Here is a 21,105-nt window from a genome sequence, read left to right on the forward strand (position 1 = left end):
TATATTTTTTTTATTTTATTTTACTTTTTTATAAATTTTTTCATTATATTATACAAATAAATTGATTATGAATACCTGCACTAACATTTAATTTAACACGTATTTTGTAGATTATTGTATACCTACCTTGAAGACCATCGCCAACATGAAATTGATGCCCAACGACCCCTAAAACCTTCATAGTAATGGTTATTGACTGATTTTGTATGATTATACCATAAAACTCCAGGCGACGAGTTCCACCCTGGACACCAGGTACCTTGGAGACCATCACCGTCATGAAATTCATGTTCATCGACCCCAAAACTCCCCGAGTAATGGTTTTAAATGATTTGTAATATGTAATTATAACATAAAACTCTAGACGACGAGTCCCACATTGGTCACCAGGTACCTTGGAGACCATCGAACACATGAAATTATTGTTCAGCGACCCCCAAAATCCTCGGAGTAATGGTTATTGACTGATTTTGAATGATTATAACATAAAACTCCAGGCGACGAGTTCCACCCTGGACACCAGGTACACAGGAGGCCATCGCCGTCATGAAATTCGTGCGCAGCGACCCCCAAAACCCCCCGCGTAATGGTTTTAAATGATTTTGAATAATTATAACATAATACTCCAGACACCGAGCTCCACCCTGGGCACCAGGTATCTTGGAGACCATCGACCACATGAAAGTCTTGTTCAGCAAAACCCTCAGAGTAATGGTTATTGGCTGATTTTGAATGATTATAACATAAAACTCCAGGCGACGAGTTCCACACTGGGCACCAGGTATCTTGGAGACCATCGCCAACACTAAATTCGTGGCTGGCAACCCCAAAAATCCCCCGAGTAATGGATATTGACTGATTTTTAATGATTAAAACATAAAACTCTATAGTCCAGGGCGCATCTGTTTTAAGATGGACGTTGAGAGGTGACTCAAATTTTTTTGCAGAAATTGCTTGAAAGTAACTCAAATATAATATTTGAGTTATCCTCCCACTCAAAATGGTCCGGAACATTGTTTAAATAATCAAAATGTCAAAATATGAAGGAAAAATTCGATTTTTTATTGGTTTTTTGATTGTAACTTTAAAACTATTCATTTCTGAGAAAAGTTGAACAGACATAAAAGTTGCATAATTTAATTTCCTACAACACAGAATTGGTTACAAATTTAAAAAAGAGTCACCCTTGTTGCAAAATAGCAATAATTTCGAAAAAAAACATACAAAAACAAGTATTCTCATTTTACGTTTTTCAACCATTTACGCTACACTTAGGACCTTCATATTTTACCCAGAAAAACTTTATAATACAGTAAAACAACACTGTAAACATTAAGATCGGTTTAATAGATTTTGCAAAATAAATTTTGCAATCCAGCTTTCGCAAAAAAAATTATTTTTTTTTAAATGTTGCAGGACTGAAAGTAAAGCAGACAGCAAGTTGAATTTTTTTTGCTTATAGAAGTGTACGGTAGGTACCTTTTATTTGCAATTTGCAAAATTAAAATCGATTAATTACCACGGCGTCAGAAAATTTTTTAAATAAACATTAATTTTTGGTGCTACGCACAGAACAGCGGTGTTCGATTCACACAAGTTGATTTCCACCAAAATTTCTTCCAATCTTTATCTAATATATTATTTTCTTACTCTATATTTTGTTGTAATTTAATATTTTAATTCAACAAAAATCAAACTAATTTTATTATTGTTTGTGAAATATTGTTTAAACAATTGCATATGTTTAAAAATAATAAACTTTTATTCTCTAAGTTAAAATATATTAACAAAGAAAATTTTTGCTAAAAAAAGTTTTATTAAAAAAAAAGGGTATGTGTTTTTATTTTCCAATAAACAAATTTATTTATTTAAATCGAAATGTAATAAAAATTAAAATGTATCAATCATTATCAGAGGTTATTGGAATGCCCAATCAGGGCAAACTATCCGCTGTCCTGCGCGTAGCACCAATAATTAATGTTTATTTAATAAATTCCTGACGCCGTGGTAGTTATTCGATTTTAATTTTGCAAATTGGAAATGAAAGTTACAGTACACTTCTATACGCAAAAAAATTTCAACTTGCTATCTACTTTATTTTCAATCCTGTAACATTTTGAAAAAATGAATTTTTTTTGCGAAAGCTGGATTGAAAAATTTATTTTGCAAAATCTACTAAACTGATCTTAATGAAATTTACAGTATTGTTTTACTGTATCATATAGTTTTTCTGGGTGAAATATGAAGGTCCTAAGTATAGCAAAAATGGTTGAAAAACGTAAAATGCGGATACTTGTTTTTGTATGTTTTTTTCGCAATGATTGATATATTTCAACAAGTGTGACCATTTTTTAAATTTTTAACCAATTCTATATTGTAGCAAATTTAATTACGCAACTTTTATGTCAGCACAGCTTTTCTCGGAAATGAATACTTTTAAAGTTATAATCAAAAAACGAAGAAAAAAATCGAGTATTTCCTTCATTTTTTAAACAATTTTAATTATTTAAACAATGTTCCGGACCCTTTTGAGAGGGAGGATAACTCAAATATTATTATTTGAGTTATTTTCAAGCAATTTCTGCAAAAAAATTTGAGTGACCTCTCAACGTCCAAATGTACTAATATTTTTACAGATCCGCCCTGGTCTACCAGGCGACGAGTTCCACCGTGGGCACCAGGTACCTTGGAGACCATCGCCGATATGAAATTCGTACTCAGCGATCCCAAAAACCCCCGATTATAAAAATTCAACTCATTTCCATCAATATTGCCCGAGTTCTAAATTTTTCATTTTCACCTCTTCAAGATGCACTTTTAAAATGCATTTTCTTATGCACAAAAATTTTTGCCGTAGATGAATTTAGTTCACAAAGTTGCCTGACACTCTCTCTAATCGAATGCAAAAAGTTGCATGACGATTCATCTTACTGCACAAAATTCCTAGGTTTAATGCTTCGTTGCTTCGTCTAATTAGTCTATTACTATTCGAAACAAAATGAAAAGTACTTGAATAAAGGTAAATGACTAACAGCGGGTGATTAAAGCACCTTAGCGGCTAACCACCTAAGCCTCGGAAAAAGTGTGAAGGAAAGTTTTTTTCCGTATTTTTCTTTTGACATAGCAATTCATTTCTAAATTTGTAGGATGTAGAAAACTTTAAATTTAAGTAGTTTCTAAGTAGACTAGTAAATTGAAGTTTCTTATTGTTGTTTGTTGACGAACTACTTTTTGTAAAGTGTGAAGGAAAGTTTTAAATAGAGTAAAATAAAATTAAGTATATCTTTGGGGTTATACTGGGTTGGGGGAAAATTCAATATCAATGCGTACCGTACCTATATTAATTATAACTATCAAACCTTCCTGTATGTGTGAGCATTACATAGGTAGTTGTTTCTTCAATTAAAACGTAATAGACCAAGTAAATTTACTAAAGCTACATTTTTCACAGTTGATTACTGTGAGTGTGTAGAAAAACATTCTGCGGTCGATCAAGCCAAATGTAGAATAGGGGTTACTGAGAGTTACTTGACTTTTTGACCTACGAAGCATGTCCGCTTGCACAGTCGTCACCTAGCTATCCTATTAGCATAAGTTGGACGTTTAAACATGTTATCGATGAACTTACAAAGCATCCCTTGTAACGGCATGTAAGCAGATCAAAATTATATAGTTTTTTGAAGTTATACTTCTTTAGGCGCGACTGAGAGTAAAATTTCATAATTCTGCGCGCATGCGCACACAGACAGTATGGTATAAACGTTATACGGGATCTGATTGGGTGTTAAACTCATCTGTCAATAATTGTTCAATATGGAGATTTTGGATAAACAAATTATTAATGTTGTGTATATTAGTTTTTATTGCTGTGATGGCAGAGAAAAATGCAAGTTTATAATATTGTAGTGACTTTCTAAATAGTTTTTAAAAGCGACAGGTACGTAATAATTGTAAATGTTTCAGTATCCTAATAAAAAATTTCATAGGTAGGATCTACCTATTTGTAAAATTTAAAAAGAACCTACTAAAATAGTATGTAATGCTTTGATTTACATAATTTGATTACCATTAAAATTTCTATCGATATTCACCTAATATATTGTTTTCTTACTCTATGTTTTGTTGTATTCTAATATTTCTTTCAATTCTAAATAATTTCAATTCAAAATCAAAATAATTTGGTTAAATTCAGAACCCTCAAAAGTTTAATCCGTTTAGTTAGTTGATCTTAACACATGATGACACATGGTCTCCGTGGGTAAAAGTTTAAGTTGAATGAATTTTAATACTAACTGCGCTGATAATCGGGTTCGAACCTAATGGAAACTTTTATTTTTTATATTTTTTTATACATTTTATGATTGTAAGTTTATTATATTTTTTTTTAAGAAAATACGTATTTAGTTAAAAATTTTTCCTACATTGTTCAGAAATCATTTGCGGCATTTTTCAATGTGTTTGTTTGTGTGTGTTTTATTCTTTTATTATTTTAATTTTTGGCACTGTTTTAATAAAAATTTTTGAGAAGTAGTACCTAAGTATTAAAATTAGTTTAATATTTAAATAAAATATAAATACACTGTTTAAAGTAAGGTAAGTCAGGGTAAGTGCGAATCTGGGGCAAGTGCGACCATTCAATACCGTAATTCAACCAACGATAGTAAAAAAGCGACATCTAGTGTAAACGTTACTCAACTTCATAACCATGTGTTCTGTATACAGCGGAGCGACGTTACCGGCAGTACATGTGAGAGTTAAGGTATTGAACATATATCTGCAAAAATTCACTTGTTTTGTCAAATTTGCACTTAACCAGTGTTCTGCAATAACGAGATTTTCAAGGTAAGATTATTAGCCGTATTATTTTAGTGTAATAGTGCACTTCGTGAACACGATTAACATGTTTGTATATACATAACTCTACTTACAGGCCACGTGCACTAATGTTCGCACTTGCCTCAATAAAATTTTATCGAGGCAAGTGGGAACTAGGATTAATTAGTTACGTTCCCACTTGCCCCGATTAAAGTTTTAATGGTTGACTCTTTTTTAGGTGCTACCATGGTTCGCATTTACCAACGTAAGACGGAGAGAGCGACATCATATAGTAAGCAATAGCTGCAACAACACTGGAAGATGTCAGATCGGGAAAAACAACACTACATACAGCAAGCCAAAATTATGCAATTCCAAAAACAGCATTGCACAATCATTTAACTGGTGTCAGAGGGAAAAAAGTGATTCATTAGGTAGATTACCAGTTATTCATGTCGAACATGAACGCAAATTTGCCGAAGGTTTGAAAACTCCAGAAAAATGGGGCCTTGGATTGTCAAAACGTGAAGTTCTGTTGATTGTCTCTGATTCTGTTATACAAAATAATATAAGAACGCCATTTAAAAATAATATTCCTGGTCATGACTGGTTCACCGGCTTTAAAGCAAGATACAAGTTATCTCTCAAGAAACCCCAATCGGTTGAGTACGCAAGGAAGAAGATGTGTTATCCATTTCCCATTTATAAGTATTTTGAGCTCTTAAAGAACACTTGTTGAATTAGATCTTAATGATAAGCCTAAGCAAATATGGAATTTGGACGAGACTAGCTTATGCGTTGACCCATCCCGAGTGAAGGTGCTAGGAGCCAAAGGTAAACCGTGCTCGCGAACTACCAGCAGTCCAGGTAAGGAGAATGTAACAATATTATCTGCGGCAAATGCATTTGGAGACAAAGCACCACCATGTATTATCTTTAAAGGAAAGTTCGTATGGGACCAATGGATGGCAACACAGGACCCAGATAATCTTGATATAGCATATGCAGCTACTCCAAACGGCTGGATTGAAACGGACGTTTTCGTCAATTTCTTAAAAAATACATTTTTGAATGCTGTGGGACAACAAAGACCACTATTATTGATATATGATGTTCACAGCACTCACGTAAATACAAAAGTCATTGAATTAGCTCGTGAAAATGAGATTACCATTCTCAAGTTGCCGGCACACACATCGCATTTACTGCAACCCTTAGATTTATCAGTGTTTAAATCCTTTAAGACTGAGTGGGACAAAAAATTGGTGGCTTGGCAGCGAAAAAACCAAGGAATAAAAATACCGAAGCGAACGTTTTCTGAACTTGTTCGTGACGTATGGTATGGTACAAAGCCAGAAATCATCCAAAGCGGATTTCGGAAAGCAGGAATATTCCCATACAAAAATGACGTTATAGGAGAAGATACATTTCACCCCGATGCCTATAAACGTTGGAAGGTGATAAATAACAAAACTGCGAATGAAGGTGACGAAAATATGGAAGCAACTCTAGAAGATTTACCGCCATCTGTTTCTTTTGAAGACTTGCTTTTGAAAACAGTCAAGCCAATGCCTCGTTTGGAACCGGTAAAGAAAACACGAGTAACTCCTGATGCCGAGGTTATAACCAGTAATGATTATTACCAAAAATTACAAGAAAAAGCAAACAAAATAGTATTGAAGCAGTGCCCAGCACTAGTGGGGTAATGTATCAGCGGAAAATAAAATCTAGACGACGAAAACAGCATAGTTCCAGTTCTAGTGACTAGTTATCTGATATAGATCCACCGTTAGATGATGATTTTTTAATGAGCTATCTGATAAATATCCACCGTTAGATAATGATTCTTTGGATAATGATTCGCTAGATGATTTGGTTGAGGACATCCTAGATGACGATATGGGCAACAATATTGAAAATGTAAAGGAAGATTTTAAGTCTGGACAGTGGCTTGTAGTGAAATATACCGGAAAGAAATCTGTGAAACACTTCATTGGAACAATAGTACAAAAGAACAATCCAATTGTTAAATTCACGAAAAAGAAGAATAACAATTATACATTTTACTGGCCAGATAATGATGACACTGACACTGTTTCCAGGGAAAATATTGTCGTGATATTGCCAGATCCTGTGGAAAATAGAAGAGGAAAATCGTTCCAGTTCAGTGTATCTTTCATAGGATTTAATTTCGTATGCTAGGAAATCTAGCTTTTATGTTTTGTTCTCATCCAAAAATATTGGACTAATTATATAAATAAATATTACTGACAGTAAATTTTATGTTTCTTATTCGCATTTGCCCCATACATAGTGTAATACACAACACATATAAACGCCACATGCTATTCCCACTTGCCCCACAGTCTGGGGCAAGTGAGAATATTTGATCAGGTAACAAAAAAAGTTGTATTTGGTAATGTTTGCTTAATTAACACGTGTTACTGAATCAGTACTAATTAGAAACTTCTACTGGCTTTATATACTAATTGTGATTATTCTAGAATGAATACTTCAGTTTTAATAGTGACATGAACATAATCTCTAGAAAAATACGTTCGCACTTACCCTGATTTACCTTATATTAATTTCGTTGAAATCATATAATAGAAGTATAACTTCTTACGTGCGTACAAAGTACACACACATTCTTTTTTAGGTTTTTTTATAAAAAAGTTTTTAATAATTTTAAAATTTAACTTAATTCAACAAATAGTCATAAACCGCATGCATCTATGTACGTATGCGTGCTTATGAGTACTTGTTTCTCATATATGTGCATACGTATTTATCAGTTTGTGTTTCTGAAATGTCAACAGTTGCATATTTTTCAAAAATTTTTGGGCCTTCTATTTGCATTTTGATACAACCAGACAATGTTCTAACTCTGGCTTTCTTTAATTGTAGCATTTAACTAAGGTAGTGTCGCCAAATAAGGCCAGTGTCTTAATTAGGCCAATTGCAAATATTTTCTTAAATATAGATACCTACTATATATTAGAGGTCGCCGTAAATGTCTTTCTCAGTCAAAATCGTCTACGCCTACGCCATTTAGTCGGTAGTATCACATAGCAGCGCCAAGTAGACTAGACACGTGTTTGTTACGGTGCGGAAGTTCGTTTATAAATTTTAGGTAAGTTATAAAATTACTAAAATGGTACTTAATGAATATAAGCCAATTATTTTTTCTTTGTAAAGCGATAGTAAATTAATACTTTTTAAGGAACTGGAACTGTTTTTTCTCTATATTGCTTTTTATTATTTTTTTATGGTAAATAAAAGAAGTAGACAGTGTCCTAATAAATCCAATTGTCCTAGATGTGTGTAAATGTGCGATATGTGTGCTTAATGTATTGACACATTTTTGTTTTTAATATGAATAAAAGTTTCTTTCACTAAATTTTGTATTTGTTCTTTAATTCTTAGGTTTAAAATTTATTATCCATCTCAATTTGCCTAAAAAATACCAGTTCCTAATAAGCCAAATATTCCAGATTTATTAAATGTTAACATTTTATATTTCTTTATTTATTTAGTAAGTATTTTATCCTGAAATTCGATAGCTAAAATGTTAGGCAATACGTATACAAGAGTTTTTCCCCATATTGTTCCTGAATAAAATATTACAGATATTTAAACCTTAAGGTGGCCTTAATTGGCGACCTTACCTTACTTGTAACGCCGACCTGAAGATGATCTGAATAGTGTAGAGATCGAAACCGGTCGTCGAAGTATTATTAAATGATTGTGAGTAAGTCTGTGTTTCTTTACTTCATTCAAAGAGATTTATCAGCGCTGCCTCTCCGTCTATAAGGTTCACGCGGCGGAATGGGCTCGCGGCGAATCGGGCTCGCGGCGAAACGGCTGCGGCGAAACGTCCGCTGCGAAAAGTCCTAGACCCCTAATCCCTTACCTGGTCCTTTTCCCTCCAGATCCAACTCTCCGTTTTGATGAATGCCAATATATTCGTAAACTATATGAGTGCACAATCTAGGCTCAACTTCTTCTGGATATGAGCCATTATATGCCGTCCATCCAGAGTAATAACATATCACTTTTTTTCCGTCGTTAATAATTTGACTTGTAACTGACTTCTCTAATGTAATTGAGGGATTTGGTGTAGTAATCATACTTGTAGTCGTCGCCGTTGTCGCTGTTGTATGTTTTGTTGTTTTCTTAGATTTGTCTGATGTATTAGAAACATGCACTGGCTTTTGTTTTATATCTATACAAGAAGGTGCAGAATTACCATATACTCCATTTCGACAAAATCTAAAAATATTATGTAGAAATGGAAAACTTTTTACACTGTGAAACTTGAAGATATCAGTCAGAAAAGAGGGGAAAGAAAAGCTACGGTGTTCTACTAATCCATATTATATTTTTGGAAACGTTTCGTTTTGTGTTTACAAAAGAGCATCAATCCATTAAACCAGAAAAATATACATTAAACCAAATCCATGAAGTACAACGTTGGGCAGAATACATCGACGAACAGTTTGATGATGAAACAAGGGACCTGGAAACATCTAGAACTTACTTCAGGAGAAATAGGCCCAGATATTACAAAAGAGGAAGTAAAATACATGCATTAAAAACAACGAAGAACATAAAAAGCCCAGGACCTGACATGCTTCCTATCGACCTTCTAAAAATTAGAGATGAGCTGATGAGCAGCATATTAATGTTTTAGTGATACTCTTGAACAAAATTTATAGCTCAGGCACATTACCCAAAGAATGGTTAAAGGCGATCTTTATTTTTCTCCCTATAAAGAAAAACGCAAGAAAATGCGGCGACTACCGTACCATTAGCTTGATGTTCCATGCGCTAAAGTCTCTACTGAAAGTCATCCATAACCGAGTAAGTACATATCGTCGCCTCAAAGCGACAGTAGGATATGTACATATCCTACTGTTGCACTAGTGCACCGTATATGCGTATATACCATACACATCGCATCGGTCCCATATGACTAACTGGTTAATCGGTGCACTAGTGCAACAGTAGGATATGTATGTACCGGGTGTCCCAATAAGAATGGCTCTCGGCCATATCTCAGGAACCGTTTATAGTAGAGCTTTGAAATAAAAAAATTTATAACAAAAGTTGCCTCAGGAAAAGCCTGGAGATTATTTTCATAATTGTGGGACCACCGCTAGAGGGCGTAATTGAATATCAAAAATAAAAAAATCTAAATTTTACAAAATTTTCCTAATGAAGGGGCACTGGAAATCCAATTATTGTATTCTTCATCAAATTCTGCGCATATTTGATTTAACAAGTTTAACTCTACCTTTGCAAATAAGAGGTGGGGGTGAGTGGGAACCTTGTTATGAACAAATGGCTTAAGTCCGGTTCTGCTAAATCAAATTTTGAAAACTGGGTCTTGTTGAAGACAGATCTTTTTCTTCAATGTAAGTGTGATAATTTTGAACCATCCTAATAAGTATTAAGCCAGCTGGGAGGCGTTATTTAATTTTTTTCAGAAATCTAGTTTTCTTTGGAAAATATTAAATACAAGTATGCATTTTTAATCATACTTTATAAAATTAGATTAAATTAGCAATAGAATAGCGAAAACCGCATGTCGATACCTTTTTTCTATCTCCAGATATCTCGAGAAACGTGTTAATTTTATACATAACTGTTACTATCACCGGTAAACTAAGTTAAGAAAAGTAGTGTGCTGTGGAAAAAAACAAAATAACATTTTCCAGATGTCACCGTATAAAAATATAATTAATTAAAACAACAATATAAAGAGAAACAATAATATTAAAATTAAATATAACACAGAACAAAAAGAACTACTTAGTGACGACCTAAATATTCAAATTGTTGCCCATCATACACTACTCTAGAATACATTATCCAGAGAATACTAAACGCCATTCAATGCATATCGAGAGCAGAAATTGAGACTGCTGTTCAATCTACTCTTGAAAGAGTAAATGTTTGCAACGAAAATGATGGGCAAAAATTTAAACGTTTATGTCATCACTAAATAGTTGTTTTTATTTCTTTGGAATAGGGCTTTTCAACGCTTCTCATTTGTTTCGAGCCTCTGTCATATGCCGTATAATCCGTGTATAATATTAATATACGAGATATGAACGAGGCTCGAAACAAATGAGAATCGTTGAAAAGACCTAATATACGTTTACAACTGGAAAATGTTTCTTTGTTGTTTCCATAGCACACTACTTTTAATAAATTTCGTTTACCGGTGAGAGTAACAGTTATGTTTTTAAATTTACACGTTTTGTAGGATATCTCGAGATAGAAAAAAGGTATTAACATGCGGTTTTCGCTATTCTGTTGCTAATTTTGTCTAATTTTGTAATATGGTATTCAAAATGCATGTTTGTATTTAATATTTTCCAAGGAACACTAGATTTCTGAAAAAAATTAAATATCGCCTTCTAGCTGGCATATTACTCAGTAAGTTGGTTCGAAATCATAATTTTTACATTGCCGAAAAAGATCTATCTTCAACAAGACCAAGTTTGCAAAATTTGATTAAGTAGAACTGGACTCACAGCCAGTTTTTCATAACAAGGTTCCCAGTCACCCCAACCTCTTATTTGCAAAGGTAGAGTTAAACTTGTTAAATCAAATATGCGCAGAATTTTATGAAGAATACAATAATCGGATTTCCAGTGCCCCTTCATTAGGAAAATTTTGTAAATTTTAGATTTTTTTATTTTTGATATTCAATTACGCCCTCTAGCGGTGGTCCCACAATTATGAAAATAATTTCCAGGCTTTTCCTGATCAACTTTTGTTATAATTTTTTTTATTTCAAAGCTCTACTATAAACGGTTCCTGAGATATGGCCGAGAGCCATTCTTATTGGGACACCCGGTACATATCCTACTGTTGCTTTGAGGCGACGATATATCAAAAACTGGACATATACATTAACACGTTGACGGACATTGGGTCAAAAGGGTAAGCAAGTGTTGTGACACTATATGTATGTATTTTGCAATGTAGAATAGGGAAATTGCTGAATTTCTTAGTTTATGGAAACAATGAGTTTTTAACATTTATTTCAAACATGTGGATGACGACCATTATTGTTTAATACATTTAATATGCATTCATATTATGACACCGATTTTTTGTCACAACTCGTTATTTTAAAAAAGACGTCTATAGACGTTGTGTCACATTACATCAATGGAAATTAGACGTCTATAGACGTTCTGTCCGTCAACGTGTTAAGGATATGCAATTTGGATTTCGCAAGGGCCTAGAAACTCGTGAAGCTCTTCTATCACTAAACATACTTATACAAAGGTGCCTGGATGTCAATCAAGATATATATGCGTGTTTTATTAACTATAATAAAGCATTCGACAAAATACGACATAAACAATGACTACATGTCCTGAAATCAAAGAAAACAGACTACAATGACCTCAGGATTATATCGAATTTATACTATAAGCAGCGAACAAAATTACGTGTTAACGATCATCTCTCAAAGGAAATTGAAATCAGACGTGGAGTGAGACAGGGATGCGTGTTATCGCCAATTATTTTTAATGGCTACTCGGAAGAGATCTTGAAAAAAGCGCTTGAGGGTCCAACAGCTGATATAAAGGTAAATTGAGTTCCCACTAACAACATTAGATATGCGGATGATACTGTCATCTTAGCTGAAAATATTGGGGATCTTCAGAGGCTGGTGACCAGAATAGCGGAGTTTGGACAAGAATACGGTCTAACAATGAATGTCAAGAAGACAAAGTTTATGAGAATATCGAAAATTCAAAGAAATAACGAGAATCTCTTCATTAATGGATCCAATATCGAACGAGCCAATAGGATCAACTCCACAGGAGATTACTTACAGCAAATCAAAATCAAAATAGAATAGGCTAGAGAAAATTTTAACAAAATGTGAAAAGTGGTCTGCACAAGAGATTTGAAGTTGGAGCTGAGAGTTAGATTAACTAGGTGCTACGTTTTCTCGACTTTGTTTCATGGAATGGAAGCCTGGACCTTGAACGTTGCATCAATGAAAAAACTAGAATCATTCGAGCTGTGGGTGTACAGAAGACTTCTAAAAATATCGTGGACAGACAGGTCACAAACAAAGAGGTTCTGAGAAAGATGAATAAAGACATGGAAATCTTAAATACTATCAAAACAAGAAAATTGGAATATCTCGGACATATTACACATGGAGAGAGATACAACTTACTCCAATTGATTATGCAGAAAAAGATTCAAGGACAAAGAAGCATAGGGAGACGCAGAATATCGTGGCTGCCCAACCTGAGCGAATGATACAGATGAACATCAAATGAACTTTCCCAAGCAGCCGTCTCTAAAAGCCGAATAGCTATGATGACTGTTGACCTCCGTCGCGGAGGTGGCACTTAAAGATCAATCCATTATATGTGAAGTATTAATTCTAGATGGTATAAAGACAACAGATCTGAACAAATGGTCCTCCAATCAAAAAATCATATTAAAGTGAGCATGGTGATTTACAAAAAGCATTTTTTATTTTCTAATGTAAGATCTGTCATAACGATTAAAGAAGATAGCAAAGGTTCATATAGTGTTTACAAAAATTACACCTGGACCATGAAAAATATGAAATTATAAAAGTGTATGCAAAAATGACATCGAAAAAGCTTTTGGAAACCCAAAGATTTGCTCGTCTTTTTATCTTCCGGAGCAACAATAATCTTATTGTTATTAGCTGATGTAGTAGCTGATATAGATCAACTATGTTTCCGCATGAAGATGCAAACCAAATCGACCACACCATTGTAGATGCCCGACATGGGAACAATATCATAGACGTAAGCAGCCTCAGAGGAATAGACGCAGATACAGACCATTACTTAGTCAGAGCAAAAGTCAAATCCAGAATATCTAGCCACAAATACAATAAAACAACAATGAACCCACAATGGAACATAGACGAAATACAGAATACGGAGAAACAAAAAAAAATATAGAGAACAACTTGAACAAACCTTGAACTCTGAAAGAGTATATAATGATATAAACGAGCTGTGGGAAACGACTGCCGAAATAATAATCAAGACAGCCAACAAGATCTTTCGAAGAAGTGGACAGAGAGGGCAAAAATATGGTATGGCAAGGAGTGTCGGAAACAATTGGAAAAAAAATCAAACAGTAAGGAGGACATCTATACAACTACAATCAAACAAAAGTAAAAAGGAATACGACGACTGCCGAAAATAAACAAGAACAATAATACGCTCAAAGAAAAGAAACTATGAACAACACAGATATGAAACTATGGAGAGAGACCGACCCCAACCAGGCTCCAGAGAATTCTATAAAGCAATTTCCACTGAGAAAAGAGGCCATAGAACCAATAGGCCTGCATCCCGCCTACCAAAAAAAAGTTGACTAATGCAAGCTGAAAATCTGTTAACAGCTTAACAGTGTGTAGTAGGACAAACTTTGATGTACGGGAACACTGGAACAGGGGAAGTTTTAATTGGGGGACAGTTTAAAAATTTGGAACGTCAGATTACGAAAACGTCCCATGTATTTTGTCGGATAGAACATCCAATTGATTTGTTACCCTTTCATTAAACTCTCATGCAAAAATCAGACTGCTTTTACTAACCAACATGATTCCTGTCATTTGACATGTTCTTCGTGTTCCACTCATTAAAATGCCCAGTTGGTGATAAACACTAGTCTGATTTTTATGTTGGCATTTCGCTTAGTCAACGACACGTAGAATGTATCAAATGATAGGAATTTTATTGATGGTAAATAGCAGTCTAATTTTTGCATGAGACTTTAATGAAATGGTAACAAATCAATTGGAAGTTCTGTCCGACAAAATACATTTAACGTTTTCAAAGTCTGACGTTCCAAATTTTTAACCTGTTCCACAATTAAAACTTCCCCTGTTCCAGTGTTCCCATACATTAAAGTTTGTCCGACTAGACACCGTTAAGATATTAACAAATTTTCAGATTGCTACTAATCAACTTTTTTTGGTACGCAGCATCCAGGTCTACAATTCTATCCCTACACTGAGAGACAATCAAGGCCATATGATAATCGACGATAAAGAACTAAGTGAAGAATGGAAAGGGTATTTCAGGGACCATCTAAACATCATACAGGAAAAACAGCACAAAAAAGAGATTTATATCACAGCGGACATGCCCGTCAAAAATCCCTCTTTTGAAGAAACCCAAAAGGCCTTAAATAAGTTGAAAAATCACAAAGCGCCGGGTACGGACGAGATACCAGCAGAATTTCTGAAATATGGGGAGACGCACTACATCGCCAAATCCACCAGTTAATAACGCATATATGTATGGTTAGAAGAAAGGATACCAGCAAGATGGAAGGAAAACATAATATTAGTTCCCATCCACAAAAAAGGGGACAAAACAAAATGCGAAAATTATAAAGGAATAATAGATCAACTATTCACACTGAGACAGCTTCTAGAAAAGGGATGGGAGTATCACAGATCCATACACAATCTCTTCATAGACTTTCGACAGGCATACGATAGCGTCGAAAGAAGCCAAGTATGGAATGCGATGGCGGAGTTTTCAATACCAAAGAAACTCATTCGGATGACCAAAGTCTGTAAGGAGTGCGGAATATCTAAAGTAGATACGTGTAAATAATAAACCGTCTGGCAGCTTTGAAATCAACAGTGCACTCGAACAGTGTGATGCGTTACCCCCACTACTTTTTAACTATGTATTAGAGAAATCCATGAGGTCGGCCGAAATAAAAACAGAATTGCTATCGGTTCAAGATCTCAAGCTATTACTAGCATAAGCAGATGACATTCATCTCGTTGGAGACTCCATCCTATCCATAAAAGGCATTTTCAAATTTCCAAGGTGGAAGGAGCAACAAGTGAAGTAGAGCTGAAGATCAATGAAGAGAAAACGAAATATATGTGTATAAATAGAACGACACGAAGAGACAGGATAGGACAAAATGTGACGGTCTACAGCTCCAATTTCGAAAGAGTACAACGTTTTAAGTATCTGGGGGCCGTAATCACAGCTGACAACGATGTTACTGAAGAAATAAAAGACAGAATCCAATCGGCAAATCGCTGTCTGTTCGCACTCGATAAGCCTATAAAATCAAAAAAATTTTACAAGAAGTTCCAAGATCGAAATCTATAAATCCATCATCAGACCTGTAATAACATTAACATTTCTAGTAAACCTTTCATTTCAGGAAGGGACTTTTCCTCAAATTCTAAATACTGCTTTAGTTGTGCCTATACATAAAAAAGGTGACAAATCAAAATTTGATAACTATCGAGGCCTATCACTTTTATCTGTGTTTTCAAAAATATATGAGAAGGCATTTCATAAACGTCTCCTCTCGTATATTAACAAGCACAACATTATAGAAAAGTCTCAATTTGGTTTCCGTGAAGGTTTAAGTGTGCAATATGCACTACTAGCGCTGTGCAATCATATTTTATCGAACTTTGATAAGGGTAATAAAGTTATCTGTTTGTTTTTTGACTTAGCACGAGCTTTTGAAACTGTAGATCATCCAATACTGCTGGAAAAACTTTATCATAGTGGTGTTAGAGGAACTGCGTTAAAGTGGATCCACACCTTTTTATCGAAAAGGTTTCAAAAAATTAAGGTCAATGTGAATGCGAATATAATATTTTCTTCAGAAGAAAGTGTCCTCTCCGGAGTTTCACAAGGAAGTATCATTGGCCCTCTTTTATTTTTGATTTTCGTCAATGATTTAAATCAACTGATAAACGATAGCTCAACATGTTTGGTTCGGAATTCATTAGATAATTTTTCTGGTGCAATAAGCATTCGAGTAGAAGACGCGGAACAGCAATCAGGCTGTTATATCACTCAATTTGCTGACGATACCACAGTTGCACTAAATTCCAATAGTTTTTTTCATGTAGTACAAAAAGCAAACTGTCTTGTAAAAAGTATGTCTCATTACTGTTTAAATAATGCCCTAATCTTAAATGGATCAAAGACCAATATGGTAACCTTTCCACGTTCTACTATGCAGATGAGTCCATTAGTAAAACTTGATAATGGGTCAGTGGTAAATAGCCACTCCACTAAGTTGTTAGGTGTTTATCTGGATTCTAATTTGTCTTGGAGCTCTCACGTTGATTATGTAGTGGGAAGATTGTCTGTGCACTGTTATGTTCTATGGCAACTTAGGAATTTTGTCTCCCTAGATATCTTAAAACTTTACTATTTTGATCATTTACAGTCAATTTTGCAATATTGCTTGGTTTGTTGGGGAAATTGCTCGCGAATTAATGAGGTGCTTGTTCTTCAAAAAAAAAAAATTATTCGTACCATGACGTTTAGAAGGCGCTTGAATTCCTGTAGACCAGTTTTTAAACAATTAAATATTTTAACTGTAATTTCACTGTTACTCTGGGCTAATTAGCAAAATTCATGGAAAAGCTATTTACCAGCAATTTTATTACTGGAATCGAATTATAAGATCCTATATATTAATAATATAGGTATGCAAAGTCCGCAGATAGTGTGCTACTTTTTTTATAAACAAAATGGCGCCGACAAATCGTATTTTTTTCAATTATTGCTCTATAACTCCGAAGATTTTAACTTTACAACAAAAACACCCAAATAAAAATTCACCGAAACTAAATTCTGCATAGAGATGTGTTTTTCACGATTTGCTCCGACGAAAATTTTCCTCAGAAAATGCGGGTTTTCCTAACAAAAACTATAATTTCCAAATAAAGTTTTAGGTAAGTAATTATTAATCAATAATTAAATAACTTAGTGACATCAAAGATTTCTTGGTATAGATTGTAATTCCAGAAGCTGGTGAAAATTAAACGAATATTTTAGCAACAATTCAATTGTTAATTAACAATTTACGATCGCAATAATAACCAAAATAATCATGATACATTGATCAAACCTATAAAGATTATAAAGATGAGATGCTTGTTTAATATTTTATCGACAAAATATAAATTTTTCTTTTTTTTGCATAATCTTTAAATTTTGAAAAAAAATAGTTATAATACGTTGGTCTAATTAGTAAAGTACAAAAAAAGGTTATTTACTAGCAATTTTATTGCTTTAATCGAATTATAAGATCCTATATATTATTAATATAGGTATGTAAAGTCCACAGATAGTGTGCTACTTTTTTTATAAACAAAATGGCGCCGACAAATCGTATTTTTTTCAATTATTGCTCTATAACTCCGAAGATTTTAACTTTACACCAAAAATACTCAAATTAAAATTCACCCCAATTTAATTCTACATAGAGGCATGTTTTTCCCGATTTGCTCCGACGAAAATTTTCCTCGGAAAATGTGGGTTTTCCCAACAAAATCTCGAATTTTCAAATAAATTTTTTGGGCCAGTAATTATTTATCAATAATTATATAGCTTGGTGAAATAAAAGCTTTCTTGGTATCGATTATAAATTCAGAAGCCAGTTAAAATGAAACGAATATTTTAGCAACAATTCAATTGTTAATTAACAATTTACAGTCGCAATAACAACCAAAATAATCATGAGACATTGATCAAACTTAGAAAGATTATAAAGGTGTGATGCCTATTTAATATTTTGTCGACAAAATATAAATTTTTCATTTTTTTGCATAATCTTTAAATGTTTAAAAAAAATTGTTATAAACAAATTAACATTTCTTAGAAATTGTTTATTATACGCTAATTTTAAAAAATACTTAAAATGCGTATTTCATAGGTCTTGAAAATGAAAGCTTTAAAAAAATTTTCCAACCATTTGCAAAAAAGTTAGGAAACAGCAAAATAAATATACGCTATCTTCATTGTTTATAATTTGTTTTAATTGTTTCAAAGCTTAAAAGTGAGTCTATGGTACAATCTAATTACTCACAAAGAATGTCAAAAATTAGTGCAATGGTTATATTTTAATCAAAGATTAAAAATACTTTTTTTTGTAATTTTTAGCGCGAAAATAGGCTTGATACAGAGCCGGAGATAAAATGTTCACTCGAAGCGACTGACACGCTTAAACTCGCGCGAGTTGTGTATGTGGGCGGGTAGCTACGGTACTGTATTATTCTACTTTCGCGCGTGTAAATTACAAAAAAATATATTTATAATCTTTAATTAAAAAATATAACCATTAAGCTGATAATCGATATTGTTTTATAAATAATTAGCTTGTACTTTAAACTCACTTCTACGCTTGGAAAGAATTAAAAAAATTATTAACACCGTAGTAATCGTATGTTTACTTTGCTGTTTCATAACTTTTTTGCAAATGGTTACAAAAAAGTTTTAAAGCATTCATTTTCAAGATATTTGAAATGCGCATTTTAGCTATTTTTTAAAATTATAATATAATAAAAACTTTCTGAGAAACGTTAATTTGTTTATAACTATTTTTTTTAAACATTTAAAGATTATGCAAAAAAATAAAAAAATTATATTTTGTCGACAAAATGTTAAATAGGCATCTCATCTTTATAAGATTTCAAAGTTTGATCAGTGTATCATAATTATTTTGGTTATTATTGCGACCGTAAATTATTAATTAACAATTGAATTGTTGCTAAAATATTCATTTAATTTTCACCAGCTTCTGGAACTATAATCTAAACCACGAAGGCTTTTAAGTCACCAAATTATTTAATTATTGGTAAATAATTACTTATCTAAAACTTTATTTGAAAATTAAAGATTTTGTTGGGAAAACCCGCATTTTCCGAGGAAAATTTTCGTCGGAGCAGATCGGGAAAAACACGTCTTTATGCAGAATTTAATCACGGTGAATTTTTATTAGAGTGTTTTTGTTGTAAAGTTAAAATCTTCGGAGTTCTAGAGCAATAATTGAAAAAAACACGATTTTCGGGTGCCATTTTGTTTATAAAAAAAGTAGCACACTATCTGAGGACTTTGCATACCTATATTATTAATATATAGGATCTTATAATTCGATTCCAGCAATAAAATTGCTGGTAAATAACTTTTCCCAAAAATGGCCTATTCTCCGATAATCAGCCCAGACTACGTATATTTTTAGTTGTGTTGTTTATGTAAAGTCACGTAGATGCAATTTTATTTGCAGAAATGATGTTTCCTTAATGAGTGGCTACAACTTTCGTTACAGAAATGATTTGGTGACCCCCAATACAACATGCGTTCGTTTGTATAATAAATTACCTAATTATGTTAAAGAGTCAAATATTTATGTATTTAAGAGAACAGTTACGGACTTACTTCTGGTAAACACTTTCTATTCGTTAGAGAAATCTTTGCAGGCATCTTTTTAACAATTTGTATGTTTTTGTGTATATTTTATATGTTTTTATGTTAACTGTTTTTATGTACTTATAGTTTTTACTGATCATAGATTGTATTTGACGCATTTCAATACTTGTAAAAGTCAGATGAAATAAAGAATATTGATTGATTGAACATATGGATGCGAAATGTGGACCATGACCAAAGCAAACGAAGAAAAGCTCAGATGTTTTGAACGAAAAATACTTAGCAAAATTTTCGGACCTCACGACGACATTAACACAAACCAGTATAGGATCAGAACCAGTATCCAATTAAAAGCACTCTACATTGACGCCGATATTGTTCAAGAAATTAAATCACAGCGACTGAATTGGCAGGCCACGTGCACAGACTTCAAAACGAGAGACTTCTAAGACTGGTATGGGAGGAGATTCCTAGAGGCAAAAGACCACTCGGACGTCCCAGAATGCGATGGAGAGATAACATCCAAGCAGAGTGAACATTAGGGTAGGCCGATTTGTATACGAAATTCAAAAATATTTTAATTTCAGATTTTGCAATCCAAAAAAACATGTGGAGTAGGAAAACAGTTTTTTTTGTAAAAACAAATTTTTTCATATTTTGCTGTTTTGAACTGCCACAAGGTCACTAAAATTTTGAATTTAAAATTTTACTAGTTTTACAACTTGCATATCCGAAAATGTTATAATACATAGAATGAAACAAATGTTGTTAATTATTCATGTTTTTATTTTTAATATTTTAACTGCCACAGCGTAATTTACATTAATATTAAAAAAAATCATTAAATCATTAAAAATAAAGTTTATGCTTAAATTAAACAAACAAACAACTGTTCTTACAACTTATAATCTTTTTTTGACCTAAAAGAAGGCATAATTCGGTGTGATTTCAGTTTGGTTCTGATCAAACCATCTCTGCTATCAGCACCACAAACTTTTGCTGAAGCTTCTGTCACAAGTTTAACCATGCGTTCAACGACTTGCGT

At 33.3% G+C, this 21,105-nt stretch overlaps 1 protein-coding gene across 9 annotated transcripts in view; it reads right to left on the bottom strand.

Moving 5' to 3' along the window:
• LOC126891728 (uncharacterized) overlaps positions 1-21,105 on the bottom strand; it is an 827,477-nt gene that overhangs the window by 100,102 nt on the left and 706,270 nt on the right. For 6 of the 9 annotated variants that reach the window (XM_050660999.1, XM_050660994.1, XM_050660997.1 and 3 more), the window contains exon 11: positions 8,729-9,087. The exons of the other annotated variants lie outside the window; for them this stretch is intronic. In XM_050660999.1, the coding sequence (XP_050516956.1) occupies positions 8,729-9,087 (359 nt within the window). The remainder of the gene's footprint in view (positions 1-8,728; positions 9,088-21,105) is intronic. 9 annotated transcript variants of the gene reach the window in all.

The sequence above is a fragment of the Diabrotica virgifera genome, chromosome 9 (genome assembly GCF_917563875.1).
Source record: "Diabrotica virgifera virgifera chromosome 9, PGI_DIABVI_V3a".
Lineage (NCBI taxonomy): Eukaryota > Metazoa > Arthropoda > Insecta > Coleoptera > Chrysomelidae > Diabrotica > Diabrotica virgifera.